The following is a 25,408-nucleotide window of genomic DNA, read 5'->3' as shown; positions in this document are numbered from 1 at the left end:
GGTTGCGAAAGCTAGTAATTCTGTGTGTGTGTTTGTGTGTTTTGTTCATTGTGCCTGTCTGCCGGCGCTTTCCCGCTTGGTAAGTCTTGGAATCTTTGTCTTCAGTTAAAATGTTATTTACCCTTTCAGATGACATCCGACAAGTGTGAGCAATTTCATGCACTTTCAATTGGCGATCCTCCATGACCATTTTGTGCACTTTTGCAATGATTTCTGGAGAACTGACACATCTTGGCCAACCACTGTGCATACCATCATCTAATCTCTCCCAACCAAATTTAAATTCATCTGTCCCAATCAAATTTAAATTCATTTGTCCACTTGGCAACAGGTGAATATGAAGGAGCAGAGTCCTCCAGTGTATTCTGGAAATCAGCATGAATGTCCTTTGCTTTCATACCTTTCTTTACGAAGTATTAATCACTGCTCGAGTCTCGGTTTTTTTCCTTCTTTGCAAATCACTATGTGGGAACAACAATAGAGCCACGTCACTGCCATAGCTCTCTTCCAAGAGCACTGACATGCCACGTTTTTACAGGCAACAGTCCAAAGAAAATCAAGTGAACAACTCTTCGCAGTAGTGCTGACCTCTCGTAGTGATTCTGAGAACTTTTCAAAACACCCTCGTAGCTGCAAGTTTGTGATGCTTTAGTACTTGCCTTTTAGTAAAGTAATGATAAATAATTTCAATTTGTATGGCATGCAAGTCACGAAATTTTGGCTTGAAAACTCTGGAAAAGTTGTGAAATGTTTTGTTGGTAAGCGCAGAAATGTTCCTTGTGGTAACTGCAGGAAAAAAGAAGAAGAAGAAGAAATCCGCCATCCATTTCTCATCCCATGATTATGGCTGACCCTCTCCTTTCATTTCCATAAATATATAGATTTCCTTCTGAATCGCAGAAAAGAAGTATAGAACTTTTCTTCTGCCATCCCATTGTACTGCACTATGGCAAGTATGTCACCATACATTGCTTCCATTTTTCACAAAAGGCCTCTGATGTGACAAGGTGGTTCTGTATAATATAAACCAGTGCAACAAGATCTTGATATGACCAAACCGTCTTGTGGGTAACCTAGCACGCATGTGATCCCAGAGCATGATATGCAAGTACTCTGATGCTCATGACTCATTGGACAGAGTTGAAACAGCCTGATCTGTGTTACCACATGTCACACCACACAAAAATCAGGAGCACCTACTACTCATTTTGCAATAGATGCACTTATATGCTAACAAGGGCAAAGGTACAACACATGTTTGTGGTTACCGTTTGGGTATATTTTAACAAAAATATAATGAATTACCGTCCAGCTAGTTTTTCCAAGGAATACTAACATTCTTGTAATTGTTCACAAAAAGGAAATTTGCAGAATTAAAAGAAACAGTAGTACCTTCAGCCATTCCTTGTCAGTGAGGCTATCTGAATAATCTACCTCTTTGCGCTGACGTGTACCTCGGCCATACACTCTTTGCTCTTCCTCTTCCTCACCAGACCACTCACCCTGCAATTGCAGCAAGCAATAAACTTATTTTAGACTGTAAAAGTGGCATGCATGCTGGTAAAATTATTGCAATAAAGTAAGTGACTTTTTGAATAGAAAACATGTTGGTCTCCATGATCCTGCTACCATCAGATTTCATGAAATAATGTTTTTTAACTCAACCTCATCATCTTTCAACAGCCATGCAGGAAGCTCCTCCTCTCCCATGAGACGAGGCTTTGCTTCTTCAGCCTTGCGTTCTATATCCATCTTTTGGAACACATCAAATTCAGCTTCACTTCGAGCTATCATCTGATTCACAGTTTCATCATCAGGAACTTCATTTTCTTCCTGAAAATGCACCATAATATGTCAAGTTTTGTGATTATGTGCTCTCTTTCTATCTACAAAAATTTAAGTACTGCACTATGATTTTCGTTGTAATATGAGGCACAAAAAAACTATAACTGATATGACTTCCTGGAGAGTACTGCTTGGTCCATAATACATGTGACCTTAGTGTAGATTACAAGCATCTGTCTGCTGTGGCTTAGATGAATTACTAATTAATAAAGAGTAGGCATACTTGATGTAACAGTGCTAGAACTCATATAAATCACAGAAAACTGAACAAACCTCATCATCTGCTTCATCTTGTCGTAGAATAGTCTTTAGGAACTGCTGTCTTTCTGAGCCTGTTGATTTCTGATCAAACATTCCGGCTTGTATAACTTTCTCATCCATGTTGAGCTTATAACGAGCAGCTGCCAAAATACGTTCCTCTACTGAATTTACTGTCATCAAACGAAGCACACGTACTTCATTCTTCTGCCCAATTCTATGGGCTCGATCTTGGGCTTGTAAATCCTAAACAAAATCAGAAAATGGGTACAACAGAAACAATAAAATTACCATGATTAGCAACAAGCCAAGAGAAAGACATACTATAAATGTACTGGGTGGAATAGTTATAAAAAATGTGTATGAGGCTTGTTGAAATATGGAACTGTATTTCTGGATGGCAGTGTTAATACAATAAGGCACTAAATAGTGACTTTCTTTAGCTGTTGTTTGGCATTAATCTAAACAAATGTCACTGTCTCATTGCCTTTGGAGAAACAGTTGCAGCAAATTTTGTGAATGGGCAAAAATGAAAACCCTTGGTGAATTATGTATACATTAATATACTATGAGTGATTAGCAGAAATTTAGAATAATACCAGTAAGGAAACAATTTTTTGGTGTTCTGCAGCTATAATCTATTCAATCACAAACCATTATGTTGGTTAGTTAGGTAGAAGTGTGACAATTAAGTTATCAGGAGAGCTTCTGTAAAGTTTGGAAGGTAGGAGACGGATACTGGCAGAAGTAAAGCTGTGAGTACCGGGCGTGAGTCGTGCTTCGGTAGCTCAGATGGTAGAGCACTTGCCCGCGAAAGGCAAAGGTCCCGAGTTCGAGTCTCGGTCAGGCACACAGTTTTAATCTGCCAGGAAGTTTCATATCAGCGCACACTCCGCTGCAGAGTGAAAATCTCATTCTACAAATAACATTGTCTGTTATCGTTCAATTGTTGTTTTACAACTGTGAGCCCATATCCATTCCTTCATTATTGCTTCAGCTAAAACAGTGATAAGTTGCGTTGTCATATGTTTAAGTGAGCACGAGTAATATAAAATAAACAGCAAGCTAGCTGTGAAAAAATTTACAATCTGTGCACAAAAATGCTCCAGATTAAGAGCTAGCAGCGCAATCCCACAATGAGGCAGTTGTCTATGAGAAAATTAGTTACTGAATGAGTGTTTGGCTGGGATCTGATGCACCTGCGCTATTTAATGCACTGAGTGGGTCATTATTGTAGGGTAATGCTTGCACGTGGCACGAGGGTGATACAATAAAAGTTTTTTTTATTATTGTTTAAATAAACGGTGATTTAGCTCATTTAATATAAACTTATTTCATCATTTTTTAATTACACCAAGATTAAATATAGTGATTTTGCTTGTACATGTGTACCTCAGTAACGTAAAGACAGCTATCCTTTACATGTGTAAAAATTACACAGCAAGCCCACTCAAGTTATGAAAATCAGCATACCCGCTCAAGGGTAACATTCTGATATGATTATGGAAATTATTCTGTGGTTACAACTGCACATGTTAGAAGTTTAGCACAGAGGAATGATACATGATTAAGAAAGTGAAACTGTCCTCAGTCTGAAAATTAGTCTGAACATCATAGTGCTCTAGACATGGTCCTGTTGAGGCTGGTGTGCTTATGCATTGAGTTATCCTACCCAGCCAGTTATAGACAGACCTACACTATGGCATCGATTCCAAATCACAATACTTAATTATAAAGCAAATAGGATGAATACTTGTTAAATGTATGAGGTTTGCACATGTATGTATTACTGTCATTTGAAAATATAATTTTATTACTGTGTATTCACAGCATTGACGTCATTTGTTGTACTTTTACTTGCAATAATTGCTGTTTTAATCATCATATATCAATCTGTATGTATGTGATGATAGAAATGAAAGCAAAGTATTCCCCAGCCGTGCTGCCTCTTAGCTTTCATTTGGGTTTGTGCAAGCTGTTGAGTAGAGTTATCAGCTGACATCTCACTTTGGTGAAGTTTTTACTGCTAACTGACACTGAACTTTTGTTTCAAAAGTTCTAAATTTGGTGGACAATATTCTTTATTGTTAACTGGTAACTGTAAATGTTTTTAAATTTTTTTCTCAATTACAGGATCTGGTGATGGCTATAGCTGAAATATGTTTTATCAACTCCTTAGTGTTTCATGAAAACAAAATTCACATTTATTTTGCACCTGTTATATGACAGCTTTTCACCATAAGTGAGGTAATTGCGATACCACAGATCTGCTATTCAAACAGTTCGATAATAGCAAGGTTTATTCTTGTTTAATCATTTGAAAACCAGCCTAAAAGGACACCATTTTCAGATCTCTGCACACATCCTACAAGAGGTATTTCAAATTTCTTTCAACAGTGGAATTACCAATAGTGTAGGATATCAATTCCATAAGAGAAAGTTCTGAAGGAGACAAAATCAGCCAAATTGTATAGCAAAATAGTAAAGTAATATGACCAAGTTCTGTTTATTTTTAAACGAAACTCACATACTATTACGAAATGTTGTATCACATGTTGCACACAAAACACAAAAATGATAAGAAACCAAATAAAACAAATTCTGACCTGATGAGGATTCCAATCAGAATCAAAGATAATGACAGTATCTGCTGATTGTAGATTCAATCCAAGGCCACCTGCTCTGGTGCTCAACAAGAAAACAAAATATTCTGATTCTGGAGCATTAAATTTCCTCAGCAGTTCACCACGTTCTTCCGCTTTTGTTGTCCCATCCAGTCTGAGGTACTGAAAGCCACGCCAACCCAAATAATCCTCCATTATTGTCATAAGCTGTGTCATCTGACAAAATAGCAGCACACGATGGTTTGATGCCTTCAGCTTTGGAAGAATTCGGTCAAGAAGTTCAAATTTACCAGATGCTCGGTACAGGTCTGGCCTAGATTACAGATGTGATGTAAGTTTCATACTCAATAATTATCAGAATTTAAATAAACTTAATATTAGTTACCTAAAAGGAACAAATTCACAATCAATAAATAACAGCAGAGCAGAGAAACACATAAAGAAGGATACATAGGATTTTGAATCCTGGTTTTTTTATGAATGAACATAGAGAAGAAACGGTCAAAGAAAAAGGAATTTTGCAATCATCATGTTATCTCCTAATTATGCTCAACCACAGATCAAAGGAGATGCAGTAGGTCAGTAAGCTTAAAAAATGTTATATTAGTGACAGACTAAACTGAAAAAATGTTATCTGTGGGCACTTTGCAAATATATGCAAATATAGACACAAATTCGTCTCAAATGATTCAAATGGCTCTGAGCAGTATGGGAATTAACATCTGTGGTCATAAGTCCGCTAGAACTTGGAACTACTTAAACCTAACTAACCTAAGGACATGCCCGAGGCAGGATTCGAACCTGCGACCGTAGCAGTCGCGTGGTTCCGGACTGAGCGCCTGAACCGTTAGACCACCGCGATCGGCAAATTCGTCTAAAAACATGAAAATACAAAATTAACTAATAGATGCTATTTCATAGCGAGCTTTAACAAGAGTATCTATGGAAGAGCTTATTTTCTGTACATAAATATCAAAAGAGTAACCACTTTTCGGTTATTGCCATTTCATATCTTCTGGCAAAGCCCGAACTGTAAAGATAATGTGCATGAAAATGTGTTTGAGAAATGAAAAATGCACGAACAGTATGATGTATCAGGGCAATCAATGCTCTGGTGCCACGCGAACTATGGGGATCTGAATACTCTGTGTAAGATACACACAGCATATTCAACTTAGTACCCAGTCATGGGACTTACCATGTTAGAACAAAGAAACGGGCACATTTGCCTGCTGTTCAAAAAGCTGGTATAATATGGACACTTTTAACATGATAGTTTTAGGTGCCAGGTGTTGCTCATTGTTTCTCTTTCCTTATTTTGCAATGAGTCAAAAGACTAATCCTGGTCCATCATGGAGTCTGATTATGAACCTCAAACACCAGAAGGTATCAGTGATCCCTATGACTACATGTCCGGTCAGCTTTTGCGGAAACGCAGAACAAAGAACAAAGGTGTAGGCTGGTGACCTCCAAGAATGAGGCAGGGCTTCTTTCCCAACATGACTCCATTCCACTCTGATGGTCACAATTCTAATTTGTTCATGCTCCTGGTTGAATAGTAGTTTATAGTGGCCGCATCCTGCACTATAGTGATGGAACAACAAAATTTGTCAATGTATTTCCACCCCATCAAAATTATTTTGCTAACGTGTGAATAACATTATTTTCAGTCCTACTTCTACACTAAGTACCTTATCAATTCTACCTGTAGTGGTGTCAAGTATGGGTTGCTTGGCTATGAATGATCACAAAAGGTTGAAAGTAATATTTTCTAATTATCAAATTGGATAGGAAAAGAAAAATAATATCAGGAAGCACCTTAAACCACATAAGTACTTAGTTCGCCAGTGGGAAAATACTCCTCAGCAGAAGCAATCAGAAGCTTAAAAAAGCAGAAAGAAGAAAAAAAAAGCGAAGACCATTTTGGGGAAAAAGCTAGAAATTCTTGCAAAAGCATACATTCCAATCAAAAAGCTCTTCAATCTCAACTTTTTTTAACTGTCAATTTCAAAGCACTAAGGCTTAACCTTCAAGCAAACAGCATGACAATCTTTTAAATTTGTACATTAAATCTTTTACACACACATACACATGGAAAAGAAGAAGAAAGAAAGAAAATATAATTTCATAAAAAAAAGCGAATTTTATAAAAATAGGTGTCTCACATTCAGGTCTCTGTTATCTCTGTGCTTACTTACCCAGTAACAACGGTTCCCTGATATCCAATATGATCACAATAGGCTTTCTCAATATGCTGGAACATGAATGGATGATTGCATAATTTTCTTAACTGCATGATGATGTTAAGTAAAGCCTTGGCTCCACCTCGACCTTGCTTTCCCTTTTCTGATCCATCAGTAAGCAAAACACCTTTGTTTTGCATATGACTGTAATAAATGTACAGAGAAATAAAATAGTTAACTCTGAACCCCACATACAAAAAAAAAACTCAAGTTTATGCCAAAAATAAATTATTAATGTTAATTTTTAGCCCCAAATACTGAAGTTATTGCAGATAACTGACGCAAGAAGTTACACAGAGGTGTTATTCTCCATTGTGGCAATGCTACAGCCTAAATGAAACAAGCTAATTACAGACATAGCCAACATTTCAGAGTTTCACTGGGTGACGTGAAACTACTTACGAAATAGTATCAATGTTTAAACATGCTGATGGGATGTATTTAACAAGGTATGAATATAGATTTGTCCATGACAGTGAGCAAAGCTATGTACTTTGATGGCTTCTTGAGGAAGAAGAAACTTTCCATTGCAAGGCAGCTGAAATTTTTTTAATGACTTCTCACACGTTCTCAAGCTCTGGAACACAATTCACAAGACCTAAAGTATGCTAATTGTCCAAACACTGCCAGTGCAAGGCTTTCACTTACCAGAAATTTGGTGACAACATAAATTTCTTGACTGTTTCCTGCATTTACACTGAAGTGCCAAATAAACTGGTATCGGCACGCGTATTCAAGTACAGAGATATGTGAACAGAAAGAATACAGCGCTGTGGTCGGGAACTCCTATATAAGGCGACAACTGTCTGGCACAGTTGTTAGATTTGTTACTGTTGTTACAATGGTAGATTAGCAAGGTTTAAATGAGTTTGAACGTGGTGTTATAGTCGGTGCATGAGTGATGAGACACAGCATCTCCGAGGTAGCGATTAAGTGGGGATTTTCCCATGCGATTATTTTATGAGTGTACCATGAATATCAGGAATACAGTTAAACGTCAAATCTCGGACTTCACTGCGGCTGGAAAAAGATCCTGACAAATAGGACCAATGATGACTGAAGAGAATCATTCAATGCGACAGAAGTGAAACACTTTTTCAAATTGCGGCAGATTTCAATGCTGGGCCATCAACAAGTGTCAGCATGTGAACCATTCAACTAAACATCATCGATGTGGGCTTTTGGAGCTGAAAGTGCACTCGTGTATCCTTGATGACTGCATGATATGAAGCTTTGTGCCTTGCCTGGACACGCCAACACCACCATTGGACTTTTGATGATTGGAAACATGTTACATGGTCAGGTGAGTCTCATTTCAAATTGTATCGAGCAGATGAACATGTATAGATATAATGACAACCTCATGAATCCATTGACCCAGCATGTCAGCAGGGAACTGTTCAAGTTGGTGGAGACTGTGTAACGGTGTGGAACATGTGCAGCTGGAGTGATATGGAACCTGTGATACATCTAGATACAGCTCTGACAGGTGACATGCATGCAAACATCCTGTCTGATCACCTGGATCCATTCAATTCATGTCCATTGTGCATTCCGAAGGACTTAGACAATTCCAGCAGGACACTGTAACACCCCACATGTCTAAGAATTGCTACAGAGTGGCTCCAGGAACACTCTTCTTAGTTTAAACAGTTCTGCTGGCCACCAAAGCCCCCAGACATGAACATTATTGATCATATCTGGGATGCCTTGCAACATACTGTTGAGAAGAGACCTCCACTGTATCGTACTATTACAGATTTATGAACAGCCCTGCAGGATTCATGGTGTTAATTCACCCCCAGCACTACTTCAGACATTAGTCAGTCCATGCCATGTCGTGCTGCGGCACGTCTGCTTGCTGGCAGGGGCCCTACATGATATTGGGCGGGTGTACCAGTTTTTTTTGGCTCTTCAGTGTATTTTGGAATTGTAACAGTAACCATTATCTGAAGAGCGTGTTTTTACATATATTTTGGTACCAAACATTGTATCTGTTGGGTTACTCTGAAAATATGAAAGCCTGCCCTTAATGTACATCACATATTCATCATATGAACCTTACCCTTTGAAATCTGTTAAGCCCTCAAACAAACTAATCCTTCCTCAAGCTACAATACTGTGTTTCAGAGGAATCAACAGCAATACCTTGATATGGTTGTGAATTTTGTCTCAATGTCATTGCTTCAGCATAAACTAGTGTTTCAAATATGTTTATCTTTTGCCACTCTCCATGAATGGAAAGTTTCCTAGCCCGTGACATGGTGATTCAATGAGAAGAGCATGCTTCCAGATCTGTAACTGTTACGGGAAACTAACCTTGTTTACTATCAATTGAATCAACAACATACTGCTTACATTTGTGGTATCTCACTTGCAACTGACCTGAAACATAGTGTTTGGATTAATTCACAAAGAACTTGGAGTTCTTAAAAATTATGACTCAGGAGTTGAAGTGCCATGGAACATTATTTTGGATTTGAGGCTTTAGGAGCAATTATTAGGAATGTTAATTACACATAGTTAGATTTTCAGCCGCAAATCTTAGAAGTAGGTCACACTTTTTATTGTTACAATGGCATAAATTTGCTGTGTCAGCATATTTTGTTGCATGTAAGTGTGGACTGACTTGATGGAGCCCACCATGAAATACTTTCCTGTGCCATCCTCTTGATTTCAAAGTGGCACTTGCACTCAAGAACCTAAATTATTTGTTGGATATATTCCAATCTCAGTCTTCCACTACAATCTTTATGACCTAAAGCTCCCTCTAGTAACAAGGAAGTTATTTCATGGTGTAAGTGAAGTCTTTTGGCTTGTACTTCATGTGGATTGGCCACTGTAGTCTCTAAAAGTCACAAACTCTAAATTAAATATTACTTCACTAACAATGTGGGCTCTACATAAAAAATGTACATCTAACGCCAATTACGTTGATAATACCTGTCACCGCACTGAAGGTAACAGAAATTTAGTAATAATTTAATGATTATAAATATCATTGTAAGAAAATGTATTAAAGAAGCTTTCAATCCCATCTGATATCAATAAATTCCGTTCCTTGAATAACAACACAAAGTATATTATTTACGTTGTAATGTAAGACACAAGTTAATAGTTTTAATAGTTTAGCCATGAAGAATAAGAGTTTATTGTTTCACATTCAAGTGCCCACAAACATACAAACTGTACAGTTGGCAGTAGGATACATCTGACGACAATCACCTGCCGCTCTGTCCTTATATAGGGAAGGGCTCCAGTGGACGATGCAGAGGGTGCTATGCCATGTGCACATATCGCGAGAGGCCTTTGGTGGCCGGCCTGGGCTGATGCCAACGGTGGACTGTTCAAATGTAATGTGTTGGCAGCCACGTCTGCAGCGATTATCCAACTATGATGTACAGGGTTATAGCACCCCCCGCCCCCCCTGTCAACCCCTCTTGGGGAAAGGAGGACACTATTCTGTACAGGCATAAGGCAACTGTTGACACATCAATGGCATCTGCAGCAAGCACTGCAGATGATGATGGTGGTGGTGGGAGAAGATGCTGGGCAAGTAACAGAAGAGAGACTGGACAATGAGGGCACATGAACCATCTACATCCACCACCTCAAAGTAGCGGGACTGTGCTGATGGCAAAGGTGCCAGCTGTTCCAGCGAAGGCGCCAGGGATGCCGGTACCGAGAAACCCAACAGCACTGGGCCAGCCAGCAGTGGAAGTGCAGACAGTGGCAATGCCTTGTGGGAAGGGCCAGTAGCAGGCGTCAAGGCACCACCCCCCAGAGGAGAGGCAAGAGGTGGTGACATCCACAAGGAGGGCAAGTCTGTCCGCGCAGCAGGGATGCTCTGCAAGACCTGGACTGGTGCTTAGGGAGGAGGCAGAGACAGCTGCAGCGGACTCGCAGCTCTCGCTGTGACATAAAGATGCAGCTAACAAGATGCCATGTCACCAGCATATCACCAGTGGCGCCATACTGAGGTGGCGGCAGTTCAAACTGTAGACTATGGCCAGAATCCATTTTAGTTGGTGGCCAAACCCCCATGTCCAGACCACAGAATCAGGAACATATCACAACAAGGAGTGTGTCAATGGACATTGGTAAGACAGCATGAGCAGTGGAGGAGAGTGCAGGGTTGATGGCCATGAAGCATCTCAGCCGGACTCCGATTCCCTGCCGGCGTAAACCTGTAGGAACTCAAGAAGTGTGTCAAAGCGTCCTCTATAGAAGAGTCTGTGACATACTTGTTAATTTGTACTTTGAACATGTGGAACAGACGTTCTGCCTTGCCACTATAATTGGGTGGAAAGGAGGTGCAGGTGCAGAAATCACGGAAGGAATATGCTGCTTGTTGTAATTCACCAACCATCGAGTAACAGGAGACAATGCTGCAGATCCTAAGTCGACATAAGTTTGCGCGTTCAGCAATATTGTCGCAGAAGAAGCTGAGTAGCACCGTGGTGTAGTGGTTATTATACTAAACCATTGCATCGAGGGCCGTGAGTGCAAAACTCACATGGACTGTAAAATTTTAATTTATATACGTGGTTTGAGTACATTCTAGAAGTATCCACAAATGTCAAGAATCACTGTACTGGAATGTTATGTAGTTGTATATATGCTGTATGTGTTCTGGCCGGAGGCAGTTCGCCCCCCGCTCTTGTATGTGCAAGTGGTGAATAAACCTTCGTTAAATGAAGTTAGTGTTCATCATTAATCTAATTACACCTTCTTCAATGTGACATTATTCTAGTGGAGGTGCCAGGTATTGGAAATTGTGATAGGCCACATTATGGACAACACAGTGGTTCCCATCAGGCCATGACAGAGCTGCCAGAAACCCAAGTTCGAGCCATATTCAAGAGATCACAATCTGTCAGAGAAAGAAGAAGAAGAAGAAGAAGAAGAAGAAGAAGAAGAAAAAGAAGAGGAGGACACTATGACGACAGCAACTGTGTGCCACCACATGAGACACCCTTCCGGGTTCTCTGGTGACAATGGCCAAGATCGAAACAAGTGGCTGAAGGTATATGAGCATATAGGCAAATTTAACAAATGGGATGACACCGTGTGTTTGGCTAACGTATTTTTCTACTTGGAGGGCACTGCCAAGCAATGGTATGAGAACAACGAGGAGAAGTTCACAAGCTGGGAAGTATTCCAGGCGGAGCTGCGCAAGTATTTCGGCGATACACAATGACAGAAGGGCAAGGCTGAAGATAAATTAAAGTGCAGGGCACAGCATCCAGGAGAAACTACAGCATCCTACATTCCAGACGTCTAGGAGCTGTGTAAAATGGTGGATCCTAGAATGAAGGAGGAAGATAAGGTTGCACATCTCATGAAGGGTGTTGCTGAGGACACGTATTGAGCCCTACTCCTGAAGGAGGTTTCGACAGCAGATGACTTCATAAAATGGTGCCAGTATATCGAGACAATGCATCAAAAAAGAATTAGATGCAAGAAGTTTGAATGGCATCCAAATGTCATATCAATGTCTGTGATGGAGGAAGAAACTGATTTCACAAGTGTTCTTCATCAGATAGTGAGAGAGGAAGTTCAGAAGGCACTTGGATTGCATGGCAAGCAAAACACCGAGACACTTCAAGAGGTCATAAGGGAGGAAGTGAAACAGACATTGAACCCAATCTCTCATCATTAATTTCCCTTTAAAACAGTGAAAAAGTCTACACCCATGCAGAGTTAGGTTCCTACAATGCCGCATAAGGAACCTGTTTGGGCACCAAGGAAGACAGGTGTCTGGAGGATCCAGGATAACCAACCAGTATATTTCCACTGTGGATGAGCAGGATATGTGGTGTGCTATTGTCGAGGAAGGCGGTGGATATCTGATGATGCCCGTACCAGAATACAGCTGACCAATCTTAGCCAACGCCAACTCCAGGATGACAAAGATCAACAAGAAGATGTGGGTGCCGGCTGCGGTGGCCGCAGGTTCGAATCCTGCCTCGGGCATGGATGTGTGTGATGTCATTAGGTTAGTTAGGTTTAAGTAGTTCTAAGTTCTAGGGAACTAATGACCTCAGATGTTAAGTCCCATAGTGCTCAGAGCCATTTGAAGATGTGGGTGCAGGCCAATGCAGGTCACCATCGCTGCAAGCTAGCCGCTGAAGAGGACGCTACCCAACACACCGATCAAGGTCTCCATCACTGTTTAGAATCTCCAGCTGATCACCTGACCACTGCAACCTGGAAAACTAAAGGGTGCAACCTTCTTTGGAGGTGAGGCCGCCAAAGAGAAAAATCCTCCGCCGTCGATCACTACAAAAATGATAGGAAACTATGTCGATATCCTCATGGGTGGCCAACCAGCCCAAGCTCTTGTGGGCTCTGCAGCATCTTATTCAGTCATTTTGGAGAAGTACTGTCGCCAGTTGCAGAAAATTGTATTCGTTGGCAGCAAAACATCTCTGCTGAATGTGGCTAATGGGAAATATGTAAAACCTACAGAAAGATGTATCATTCGTGTGGGTATACGTGGTTATACACAGCCCTTAAAATTCATCGTCTTACACAAATGTAATCATGAAGTCATTCTCGAATGGGACTTTTTGAAAGCTTCTCAGGCAATTAAAGATTGTGGTCGCTCAAAGATTATGCTAGACAAGATGAGATACTGTGGACAGGAAGATGCGCATCCGAGTGTGTGGAGACTATGTGTGCTGGATGAAGTGATCATTCCTGCAGTCAGCGCTAGAAAGGTAACTGTCACGTGTCGTGCCATGCATCAACCCACGGGTCTTGTAGTGGAATGTAAGAGAGGCACACGACTGAAGGAAAACTTGGTCATCCCAGCCTCTGTTGTCTGTTGTGGATAGTTAACTGTCACCAAGAACCACAGATCCTTCCAAGACGCATGTGCGTAGCAAATGCTGAGCCATTAATAGAAGAACAGCTGAGCCTTATACAAACCTCCCATGCCGAGTCTGTGGGCGAAATTAGTGCTACCACTATGAGACACAAGATCTTCTAGCTTGACTATCACCAGATATCACTTAGGAACAACAGAAGAAGCTACTTGCCATTCTTTAAGAGTTCTCTGAATGCTTCAATCCAAGGTGAAGTGCAAATTAGACAAATTGACGGTGAAGCACCGGATAAGCACTAGAGACCATCAACCAATAAGCAAGAGAGCACACTGTGTGTCAGTAACGGAGCGTCGAATAATTCACAACGAGGTAGAGAAAATGATGAAGAATGACATCATTCAGCCATTACAGAGCCCATGGTCGTCACCAGTGGCCCACGTCAGGAAGAAGGATGTCAGTTGGTGCTTTTGTGTTGATTACAGGAAGCTTAATAAGATAACTCATTTAACCCCTTCCACGAATTGATGGTACACTAGACTCTCAAGTTTTTCTCAACCATGGACATGTACTCTGGATAATGGCAAATCGAAATAGATGAGGCTGATCGTGAGAAAACTGCATTCATCACCCCTGTGGGCCTGTATGAGTTTAAGGTAATGCCATTTGGTTTGTGTAATGCACCAGCAACTTTTGAACGGATGATGGATAATCTTCTACATCACCTGAAGTGGACGATGTGTCTTTGTTATTTTATGACATTATAGTGTTCTAAGAGACATCTGATGAACTTATAAAAAGACTGAGGGCCATTCTTAAGTGTCTCCAACAAGGTGGACTGAAACTTAATCCAAGAAAGTGTCTCTCTGCAGCAAAAGAAATCACAATACTTGGACAGCTTGTGTCAAACGAAGGTGTGCGGCCAGACCCAGAAAAGGTGAGATCTATAATGGAATTTCCTATTCCTACAAGTATTATAGATGTGAAAAGCTACCTCGGATTATGTTCTTATTACTATTGTTTTATCAAAGACTTTTGTATAAAAGCCAGGCCACTCCAAGTGTTGTTAGAAGCTGATGCTAAATGTATCTGGGGTGGTACTCAACAAGATTCTTTCAATGTCCTGTGAAAATCTCTGACGATTGACCCTGTACTGTATGATGAGAGACCACCTACAGAACTACACACATATGCCAGTGGGTATGGGATCGGTGCTGTTCTGGAGCAAATTTCGGATGGAAAAGAGAAGGTTATAGCCTATGCCTCTAGGACACTTACAAAAGCGGAGAGAAACTACTCAACTACAGAAAGAAAATGTCTTGCTGTGATCTGGGCCACGTGCAAATTTCGACAGTATCTCTATGGAAGGCCATTCATAGTTGTTACAGACCATCATTCACTTTGTTGGCTGACAGGTCTTAAGGATCCAACAGGACGACTTGCTGGGTGGGCACTACGTCTTCAAGAGTATGACATTACCATAGTGTACAAAACTGGAAGAAAACATTAAGATGCCGACTGTCTTTCAAGAAACCCTGTGCAAGACCATCAAGACATTGATGATGATAGCAACTGTTTCGCTGCTCTCCAGGATCTCTCTGCTGAGCAGAAGAAGGACACCAAGATATCTCAAATTATGCTTGTCTTAAATTGGTCAGAGGATGTGAAAGCACAATTTAAGGTAGTTAATGGTTTACTTTGCAAGAAAAACTTTGATCCATTTGGAAAGAGTTGGCTACCAGTGATTCCTAACCATATGTGCTTAGATGTTCTACAGAAATTCCACGACACACCTGAGGCCGGACCCTTAGGATCTATTAATACATATGAAAGAATCCGTAAAAAAAAATTCTGACCAAGTTTATTTAGGAGTGTCTGTCACTATGTGACGCATTGTCAAGAGTGCTAGAGGAGAAAGGCAGTCCCTCAGAAACCACCAGGCCAAATCATACCAATTCCAGCAGCCGAAACGCCTTTCCAGCGTGTTGGGATTGACCTACTCGGACAATATCCAAAGTCTGCTAGTGTCAATAGATGGATTATCATTTGCACTGATTATCTGACACGCTATGCCATTACAGAAGCTGTGAAAACAGCCGAAGCACTCACGGTAGTCAAATTCATTGTGGAAGACATTGTATTAAAACACGGTGCCCAAAGGTTGTTAATTACGGATCGAGGGAAAGTTTTCCAATCTAATCTTGCGACAGAGATAAATCATCGGTGCAACATTACTGATCACATGATGACTGCCTAATATCCGCAAACTAATGGGCTTACTAAGCGCCTTAATAAGACCTTGGCCAAGATGCTATCAATGTTCATCAATGTTCAGCAGAGCAACTGAGATGAGGTGCTACCTTTCGTGAAGTTTGCCTACAACACCGCCAAACAAGACACCACGGGATTTATGCCCTTTTTCCTGGTGCAAGGGCGTGAGGCGATTATGACGATGGACACTGTGTTTCTGTTACATCCTGATGACACGGATGACAACTACATCGACCAGGTGTTAACCAGAGCTGAGGAAACTTGGCAGTTAGCTCAACTGTGAACACTGCAGGCTCAAGAAAACAATTGCCGAAGGTATGACGCGAGCCACCGCTTTGTTGTTTACCAGCCTGGTGATCTCATCTGGATCTTCACTCCTGTTCAGAAGATTAGTCTCTCTAGAAGCTCCTCAGGTGCTACTTTGGACCTTATAAGATTGTAAGATAATTGTCTGATGTTGCTTATGAAGTTGAAGATTTCGACCCCGACACAAGACGACGAAAGATCAGAGATACGGTCCACGTCTTTAGAATGAAGCCCTACAAGGATCCTGCAATGCAGCGTAAATTTAAAGCTCCAGTGACAGGCAACAAGCAGAAAGGTGACGAAGAGTGTAGAGGTAAAAGAAGTTCTAAGAAGATCACCACCAGGGCGAGCACTAGTCATCGGGAGTTGGAGTACCCAGGACTGATGACTCGTTCCTGGACTAGGACGACGTAACACTGAGATGCTGTTCTCTTAAGGAGGGAGCAATGTCACGGAAGAAGCTGAGTAGCACTGTGGTGTAATGGTTATGACACTAAACTGATGCATGGAGAGTTGTGAGTTCAAAACTCACATGGACTGTACAGTTTCAATTTATATATTTGGTTCGAGTACATTCTGGAAGTATTCACAAATGTCAAGAATCAATGTACTGGAATGTTCTGTAACTGTACATACACTGTATGTGTTCTGGCTGGAGGCAGTGCGCTCCGCACTCTTGTATGTGCAAGTGCTGAATAAACCTTCGTTAAGCGAAGTTAGTGCTCGTCATTCATCTAATTACACCTTCTTCTATGTGACAATATCAAACAGCTTTACCCATGTCTAATTAGAGCTGACAATATCATACAGCTGTAGCCATGTCCAATTAGAGCCAGAGTACTTTTTGTCTATCACTCACCCTTCAATAAACAGATTATCAGTATGTGTAAGCACTGAAGACACACAATTAACATCTATGTACATATTTGCAGAAAAAGCTTGGTAATGAGACAGTCATTCACACCAAGCCTAAATAAGGTCACTAGCAGCACAAGACCCCTTGAAAGATTGAGCAATATTTAACACTTCATCCAAAAGATGGATTTTCACACTGTAGTGCAGGTTGATACACCACCTTGTCAGGAGTCAACCAAATGATGACGTCATGCGGTAGCATAAGAACTGTGACAGGCATCAGTAACAAACTGACATTTGCGACTGAAGCTGTGGATTCAGCCACCAAAGCCAGGTAGGACTGAAGGGGCTGTTTATGATGATTGGTGGAACTGTTTATAACAACAATAGAACTCGACATGTGCCACAATGACATGCAGGTGTTTACGGTGATAATTAGACGACAATTCACACATTTCATTGAACGAAAGTGATTCTGGATCCTGGAGGAGGTCTAACTGACACAGCAACTAGTAAATCCAAGGGGAAATTGAAGGCAGAAACATAGCCTTTTTGTTAGCATCAGAGACACCACAGGCAAAGAAGTGTTGCCAAAGCCACTTCTCATAAGCATCCCAATCTTTAGCCACATCAGCGTAAGGGGTGAATGGCGAGGGTATGCCGCTAGCATAGAAAATGTGGCTCACAAATCAGTAACAGTGACCATAAGAGTCTGTTGCTGCTTGACAAGAGACTCGAATACTGGCTCCATAGACATAAGAACCAGAAAAAAACACCTGAGCGCACAGGTGCGAACACCACACTTGTCATCATTTTGTATCGTAATATAAGACACAAGTAATAGTGTGGCCACAAAGAACGAGAGTTTATTAATCCACATTCAAGTACACACAAGTATACAAATAGTCCAGTCAGCAGTAGAACATGTCTGAGGATGAGCATCTGCCATGCTATCATGTAGGGAAGAGAACCAGTACATGCTGTGGCAGATGCCGTGTCGTGTGCACAAGGCGCAGGTGGCCTTCTGATGGCTGGCCAGTGCAGAGGCTGCTGGTGAAGTGTTTGTGTGTAGCGCTCCAGTGGCCACACCCATGGCACATATCCAAGTGTGATGTAAAGGGTTATAGCAAATTACAATTTGCCAAATGATCAAGATATTAAGAACATATTTGGACTACAAAACTTTGAGACTAACATTAAACTATATAATTTACATGAAAATCTATTTGCATACCTGTACAAAACCCGCTGCAGCCCTGACATGTCACATTTTATAATGTATTCCACCTTATCAGGTAACTGCGCTTCAACTTCTTTCTTCAATCGTCTCAATAAGAATGGCCTCAGGACCTTGTGAAGCCGCCGAATGATTAAAATGGTTTCTTCTTCATTCAACTCCACCTAGACAGTTTTCAAATATTTAGACACTACTGTTAAATTCTGACCTCTCTTTATGTCTCCTTGTCTTTCTTTCTCAAGACACACAGGACTTACGGCTGTAATATCATATAGTGCAATAATAATTTCTGTCAATGAGTACTCTTTTCTCTGTATTGTTCCAAAACCTCAAAGTTTCTGAGATTCTCTTATAAACAGTTACATGAAATAATTATTACTCAAACACATTTGTCTCGCCAAATGTTTCTGAAGTTCACATAAAACTGTTCATATATTGTCAAGTGGAAACATACAACTCCACAAGTCTTCATATAATAATTTGTCGAACAACAAAAAATCGAGATGGGTTGTAACAATATTATGAAAAGGATAGTTGCTACTCACCATATAGCAGAGATGCTGAGTCACAGATAGACTGTGAAAAAATGAGCTATAGCCAACAAGGCCATTGTCAGAGATAGAACACACACACACACACACACACACACACACACACACACACACTCTGCTGAGACCTCAGCAACCAGAGACTAAGTGCTCCCAATCTCTTTGTATATAGAGGAAATTCTGTGTGCAAGTGAGAGAAAGTGTACTAAATGTTTGCACAGCATGTGTCCCAGGCAGAATGTGGGACCAGTCTGGTGTTCACCTAGTTAGAGGAGGAGGAGGAGGAGATTAGTGTTTAACGTCCCATCGACAATGAGGTCATTAGAGACGGAGCACAAGCTTGGATTAGGAAAGGATGAGGAAGGAAATTGGTCAGGCCCTTTCAAAGGAACCATCCCGGCATTTGCCTGAAGTGATGATGGGAAAGCATGGAAAACTTAAATCAGGATGGCCGGAGACGTGTTTGAACCGTCGTCCTCCCGAATGCGAGCCCAGTGTGCTAGCCACTTCGCTCGGTCACCTGGCTCTCGCACAGACCCCTCATTGTTAATCTGCCAGGAGGAGTTGATTGATGCCAGGGTGCCTATTCTGTATTTTTCTGCCAATCGTTTCGGTACTCAAGACCACCGAACAGTCTAGTACTCAAATTAGAGCCCCTCCATTATTCAGTATACATTTCAGTAGCGATACCGTTCGGGTCTACGAACCGAAGCGCTGTTGTTGGTTCGTGTCGCGGTAGTCAATCAAAAGCAAGTGGCCGCAGATCCGCGCATGCGCACTGCAGCGCGCACAGCGCCATGAACGCAAAGTGGCTAGCAGACAACACAGGCGCGCTATTCTTCCAAGTACCAAAAATTGTGGTTATGTTGCCATAACGCATGACGCCACATTCCATCGAGCTGACGTGCACACTTTCATCGCCCTTGCCTCCTCCTTAACAGTATCAGGCACAGTATATCCATTTCCATGATTCTCAGCTGAAATGGATAAAATTTTTTATAGTTTCTCTGACCGCATGTTTCCATGCATGCATAAAAATGACAGCATATTTGACTGTATTCTGCAGATTGTTGTAAATGCCACATTATGTCATCTTATTCTCATTCACACTGACATCATGTTTTGGATTTTACATTTTGGAAAATGAGTTAAGAATAGTGTGTAGTACCACATAGTACTAGTACAAATATAAACACCTGAAAAATTGATTCTGAGAGTGGCAAAGAATAAGAAGATAAACAGAATGTGGTTATAGCTCGTTCCTAGAGATCCAAATGATTAAGATGCCCACTTCCCTATATGATATGTCAACGATTTGGGTCTTAAAAACAATATTGAAGAAACGCATTTTCGAGAGCTCCTGCAGTTCGCCGAAGTTTACAACATGCATTTCATGAATGAAAATGTTTCGTATATGGTGCTACAATCTAAAAATATTACGGCAGAGATCTTTCATCTCTGTCCCACTGTGGTTGAGGATTCGATCGCAGATAAATACTTGTGACAAGCAAGATTATGAACATAACTGCTGCTAGTTACATTCCCAGTAATTTAAGCTGTGTTCTTAGATTCCTGTCTAACCGCATACTCGGAAATCGCTACATATTCGGAGAAAATGGTCAATTATTTCTGACAAGAAAAAATGTAAAGGTCACTGACATTTGTTTCACTCACAGCTACTTCATCTCCAACAATTCCATATTTCGTATTTTAAACACACAGAAATCACGAAATCATTAATGAGGAAGTGTGCTCTTACATGTAAGTAATAACGAATAGTGCAGAAAAATCTTAAAATACACGAATAGCAACGTCTCAGAACGTGTTGCATATACGAAGAGGAAAAAAAAAAAATTTTTACTCATCCATGTGCAAACCCATGTCCTTTTGTATGCATTCCGGCGCGCGCATCAAACAACTGACCGACACTGCTCAGTTCTTGTGGTATTGAGGTAGAGGGACGTAGGATGACTTCGTTGCCAAACGGTGCTGTGCAAGTCATAAATGCGTGATAGTTTAGAAGGTTTCCAATATCAGGCTTCACATAATTGCTTTCCATTGTTACTTGAAAGTTGTAAACACATTTCGATAATAACTAACTAAACCATTTGTGGGAAAATGTACACAAAGGCACTAGTAATGTCAGTTCACACTCATGTAATATATGTAAGCAGAGCCGATGTCTTGATATTTAATGATCTTTAAACTCTTATTTGCATAGAAATAACACATATTTTGAGAGATTTTTGACCAAAAACTTTTTTTAAGTAATCATTCACAGTAACAACCTGACCTAAACATATTTCTAACAACGGAAAATAGTCTATTATGAAATCACTTTCCAACCGGATGCATCCTCTGGTGATTCTTTGGTAACACAATCATTAAATCCAAAGCTAAAACTGCTAAATATGTTTAAAATAACAAATTATATGTGTACATAACCACAGCTCACCGATCGACAGGGCCAGACCGAAATCCAAAACCGCTCAGTACAATTGTTGTAAAATCAGTGGGAGGACCGTTCGGTAGCGAGTCTCAGAAGCTTATTGAATAGGATATTTCGATAAAGAACCGAAAATGACGTCACTACCGAGATTAAACTACTACACCGATCGGTATGAACAATACAGAATAGGGCCCCTGGCATATGTCCCCATCCTGGAAGCAATCAATGGTTACTGGGATGGGCGCAAAAGGAAAAAGTGCTGTTTCACATACTTTCATGTAATGTTCAGATTACCATGTACTCCACACATAGAGCATAGCCTTTAGATTAACTGGCAAAAAGATTACAAGATATGTATATCTCCTAACAGTTACATCATACATCAATTTCTCCACAAGTTATAGTACAAAATTAAAGTTAGAAAACATTATGTTCACAAGAAAATTCATGCCACTGCCACCAGCACTTGTATAATTGATAATCATCATAAATAAGCAAACCCCTCATCACTGAGATCTACTGTGTATGTGGGCCGCCCATCCTCATTCTCTGTCAGGATTTTCACTGCCTTTCATTGTACTATGAAATGAGGAGTGTTTCACCCAACATATTTCTCACTTCCTTGTCATTAAAGCGATGTAATATTACTGGTCTAGCATTAGAAACCTCTTGCTCACAGTCTCATGATGCATTAGGTGTATCCCTGAGAACAATACAGATATAAGACCTACTTCCTGCATCCACCCACTATTTCTCATGCGCATACAGTAATGGCCACCTCTCACCCCACAATGCATAGAACAACTTGTGAGAGCAGACATACCACATTTGGTGTCCTGGTTAGGAACTGAGACAAGAATTTGGGAACTGAGATGAGAATCTGGCTGCCTGTCAGAAGAAGATAGTACCTGCAGTTAATACCTACAGTCTCCAGAAGGCAAGTCTGCCACAAGCACAGCACACACTATGTGAATGCTACCCCAAGGAAATTATATGGGCTAGACTCACTGCTCATCTCCTAACGCAAAACAGCCACCAATGCCCTACTTCTTCAACATTTAACTTGGGCCAATGATGAACAGTCAAGTACTTCACCATTGGAATTTCACCATATTACAGACACCATTTAAGTTTTGGATGAATGATAGATTTTTGCTTCCTCCATGAAAACACAATTCTGTGATATGGAACCCACACTCTACCTGGAAAACCAGCTATTCACTAAGATGAATCGGTGCTGCCCAAGGTTCACAGATGATGGCTTTAGGAACTGTGCTTTTCTAACTGTGCAAGACATGACTTTTACAGCTGTGCATTCTGAACAATTTTGTTCACCTTACATGCATTCTGAACATTTCCTTTAACTTCCACGTACCCGATTTTCATAGCCCCCTCTTTAAATGTCCTTTAATCTCAGATTTTAACTTGATATCAGGTGCTTATAGGTAAACTGACAGTATTCCAAGAGCTGCAGTGCATACTGTATACATCACAGGACATTGGAATATTGTATTTATGTTCATTAATTACCGTGATTGTGGAGTATGCCAAAACAAATAATAGTTCTACTCCCAACGACCAGGTGAAAATATGGTGTTGTAAACTGTTTGTCACTTAGCACTTCTTTTATGAATTGACTGTTGGTGTAAAGGGTTAAGAAAGTTGAAGTTTTCCATACAAAACATGATGGCTATTGAGAAGAAAGACCGTGCACTGCTGGTAAAGCTGTTTTATCAGAATATCAGCAACAGCAGCTCCAAATTGCAAGAATACTGCAAACATAAACAGGTGTGAATAGGCCCCATGTCAATAAATAGGCTAAAGAATGTGATCAAGAAATTTAAAGAAACGTGAAGTAGCTGGTGCAGCAGTGAGGGTGGTGGCCCATTCTCATGGCAGTTGTTGAGAATGTTGCTGTAGCTACCGCCAACCGTGCAGCAAATGCTCTGCAGCCAATGCTTGAACAATGTCAATGGAATTGTCACTACCCTGGTCAACAGTTCAAAAGATTTTGTGACACATTTTATGCAGGTATCCCTACTGGACTCAGAAAGTGTACCAAATGAAGCCCCAAGATAGACTACAATGCCAAGGCTTTGCTGTTTGTTTTTTAGGATACATGGAAATGGATGGCACGTGGCCAGGAAATATTCTTTGGATGGGCAAGGCATATTTTACTCTGCACAGAGCCATGAATGTACAGAACTGTAACATATGGGGTTCTACTCTGCCATATGTTGTGCAGGAACACCCACTGCACTTAGCTTATGTGACTGTGTGCCATGGTTTCACAAGCTCCTTCATTCTTGATCCTCTTTTCTTTGAGGAGATGACACGTCACAGACCTGTTGGGCGTACAGTGTCATCTGCATGTTATGAAGACCTCCTTGTGCAACACGATTCCAGATTTGCAAGAAGACATAGTGCCTACATCACTATTTTGAGGAAAGATGGGATGACATCACATGTCACTTTCCAAGTGAAAGATCTGCTTCGAGACACCTTCGGTAACAATATCATCATCTCTAGGCAATTTCAAAATTTGTGGCACTGTAGATCTCTCAGCCTAAATCCATTTGACTTCTGGTTGTGGGGATAGTTGAAAGATCAGGTCTACCATGGATGCATTAAGACTCGTCCAAATCTCAAGGGTAGCATACAAAGACATATTGGTCTCATTACACTCAATAACTGTCAACCATGTGTTACGGAAGCAGCATTTTGTTGAGTCGGGAGGCCACACCGAACATATATTACGACTTGTGACCGTATCCTAGTAAATATGCAAGAACAACCATTCTCAAGTGTTTGATCATTCCTCCTCTTTCCCTGTGCCGCACCACATTCTGACTGCTTACAGCATTGTAATTTCAGCTGGTGGCAGAAACTGGGACTATTATTTTTTCAGCATACTCTGCGAGCGCACCAACCGATAAACATACATACAATGTTTCAGCATCCTGCAATATATACACCCCATTCTGCAGCACTCTGAACAGCGCTAGTTTAATTATAACCACTCATTACTTCATCAACCTATGTACCCAGTGTCTAAGAATGTGTATTTTTCATATTTTAAGTTGGGCACCATCATCCTTTCTTTCTTATGTACATATATAATTAAGACTGACATCAAGCACAGTTTCTGAAATTACGAAACAAACATAAAATAGAAACTTAGGAAAGACAAATGAAGTAATTCTACAGAGTTTTCATAATTTTATGTTTAGTTTTCATCTCACCCATTTTCTTTTGAAAACTGAAATATAAAGCATTTTTTATGATCAAGTGAAAATCTCACTACTTCTACTTTCTCTCAATTATCCCTGGCAAAAAAGACTCTTCAGTACAAAAACTGAAGATTTACAACTTTTACACACTTATATGCGCTACTGTAATTTGCTTCTTAATGAATAGAGCTTTGTTTACAGACATTACATCACATGCACTCAATGTTTCAGTAGGCTATCAGTCCAATATTACCTTTTCACCTGTAGTTGCAAAGGGTGCATTAAACCATTGCTCAAATGTGCTGACACATTTGAAAATAGAGGGCAAAAGAAAGTTTAACAAAGCCCAGAGTTCTGGAAGTTTGTTTTGTAATGGTGTTCCTGTCAGGAGCAATCGATGTGGAGCAATATAGAATGTATTCAGAACCTGAGTCAGTTTGCAGTGGTGATTTTTCATTCGGTGCCCTTCATCAATGATCATGAATTTCCATCGCAGCTGAAAGTTAGAAAAATAAATGACATACAGTTACTGTCAGTGACAAGTGTACAGGCAGCATATTAAATATACAATTTTTTTCTCATTTGTAAGTTTCCTCCCTCTACTCCAACCAATATTCAGTCGACATTATAAGTCATAAATCCAATTAAGGCAATCAAAATTAACTCACTTGGAGGGTAGAGCTCAATAACAGGAAAGGAAACGTTTAAGAGTTGA

At 40.6% G+C, this 25,408-nt stretch overlaps 1 protein-coding gene across 3 annotated transcripts in view; it reads right to left on the bottom strand.

Annotated features, from left to right (window-relative positions):
* LOC126354066 (ATP-dependent helicase brm-like) overlaps positions 1-25,408 on the bottom strand; it is a 203,153-nt gene that overhangs the window by 30,226 nt on the left and 147,519 nt on the right. For all 3 annotated transcript variants that reach the window (XM_050003445.1, XM_050003454.1, XM_050003438.1), the window contains exons 16-22: positions 24,947-25,189; positions 18,464-18,630; positions 6,926-7,114; positions 4,710-5,040; positions 2,119-2,349; positions 1,666-1,833; positions 1,393-1,503 (exon numbers count right to left, since the gene is read on the bottom strand). In XM_050003445.1, the coding sequence (XP_049859402.1) occupies positions 1,393-1,503; positions 1,666-1,833; positions 2,119-2,349; positions 4,710-5,040; positions 6,926-7,114; positions 18,464-18,630; positions 24,947-25,189 (1,440 nt within the window). The remainder of the gene's footprint in view (positions 1-1,392; positions 1,504-1,665; positions 1,834-2,118; positions 2,350-4,709; positions 5,041-6,925; positions 7,115-18,463; positions 18,631-24,946; positions 25,190-25,408) is intronic.

The sequence above is a fragment of the Schistocerca gregaria genome, chromosome 1 (genome assembly GCF_023897955.1).
Source record: "Schistocerca gregaria isolate iqSchGreg1 chromosome 1, iqSchGreg1.2, whole genome shotgun sequence".
Classification (NCBI taxonomy): domain Eukaryota; kingdom Metazoa; phylum Arthropoda; class Insecta; order Orthoptera; family Acrididae; genus Schistocerca; species Schistocerca gregaria.
The sequence above is the reverse complement of the archived record's forward strand: the minus strand, read 5'-3'. Positions and strand labels throughout refer to the sequence as shown.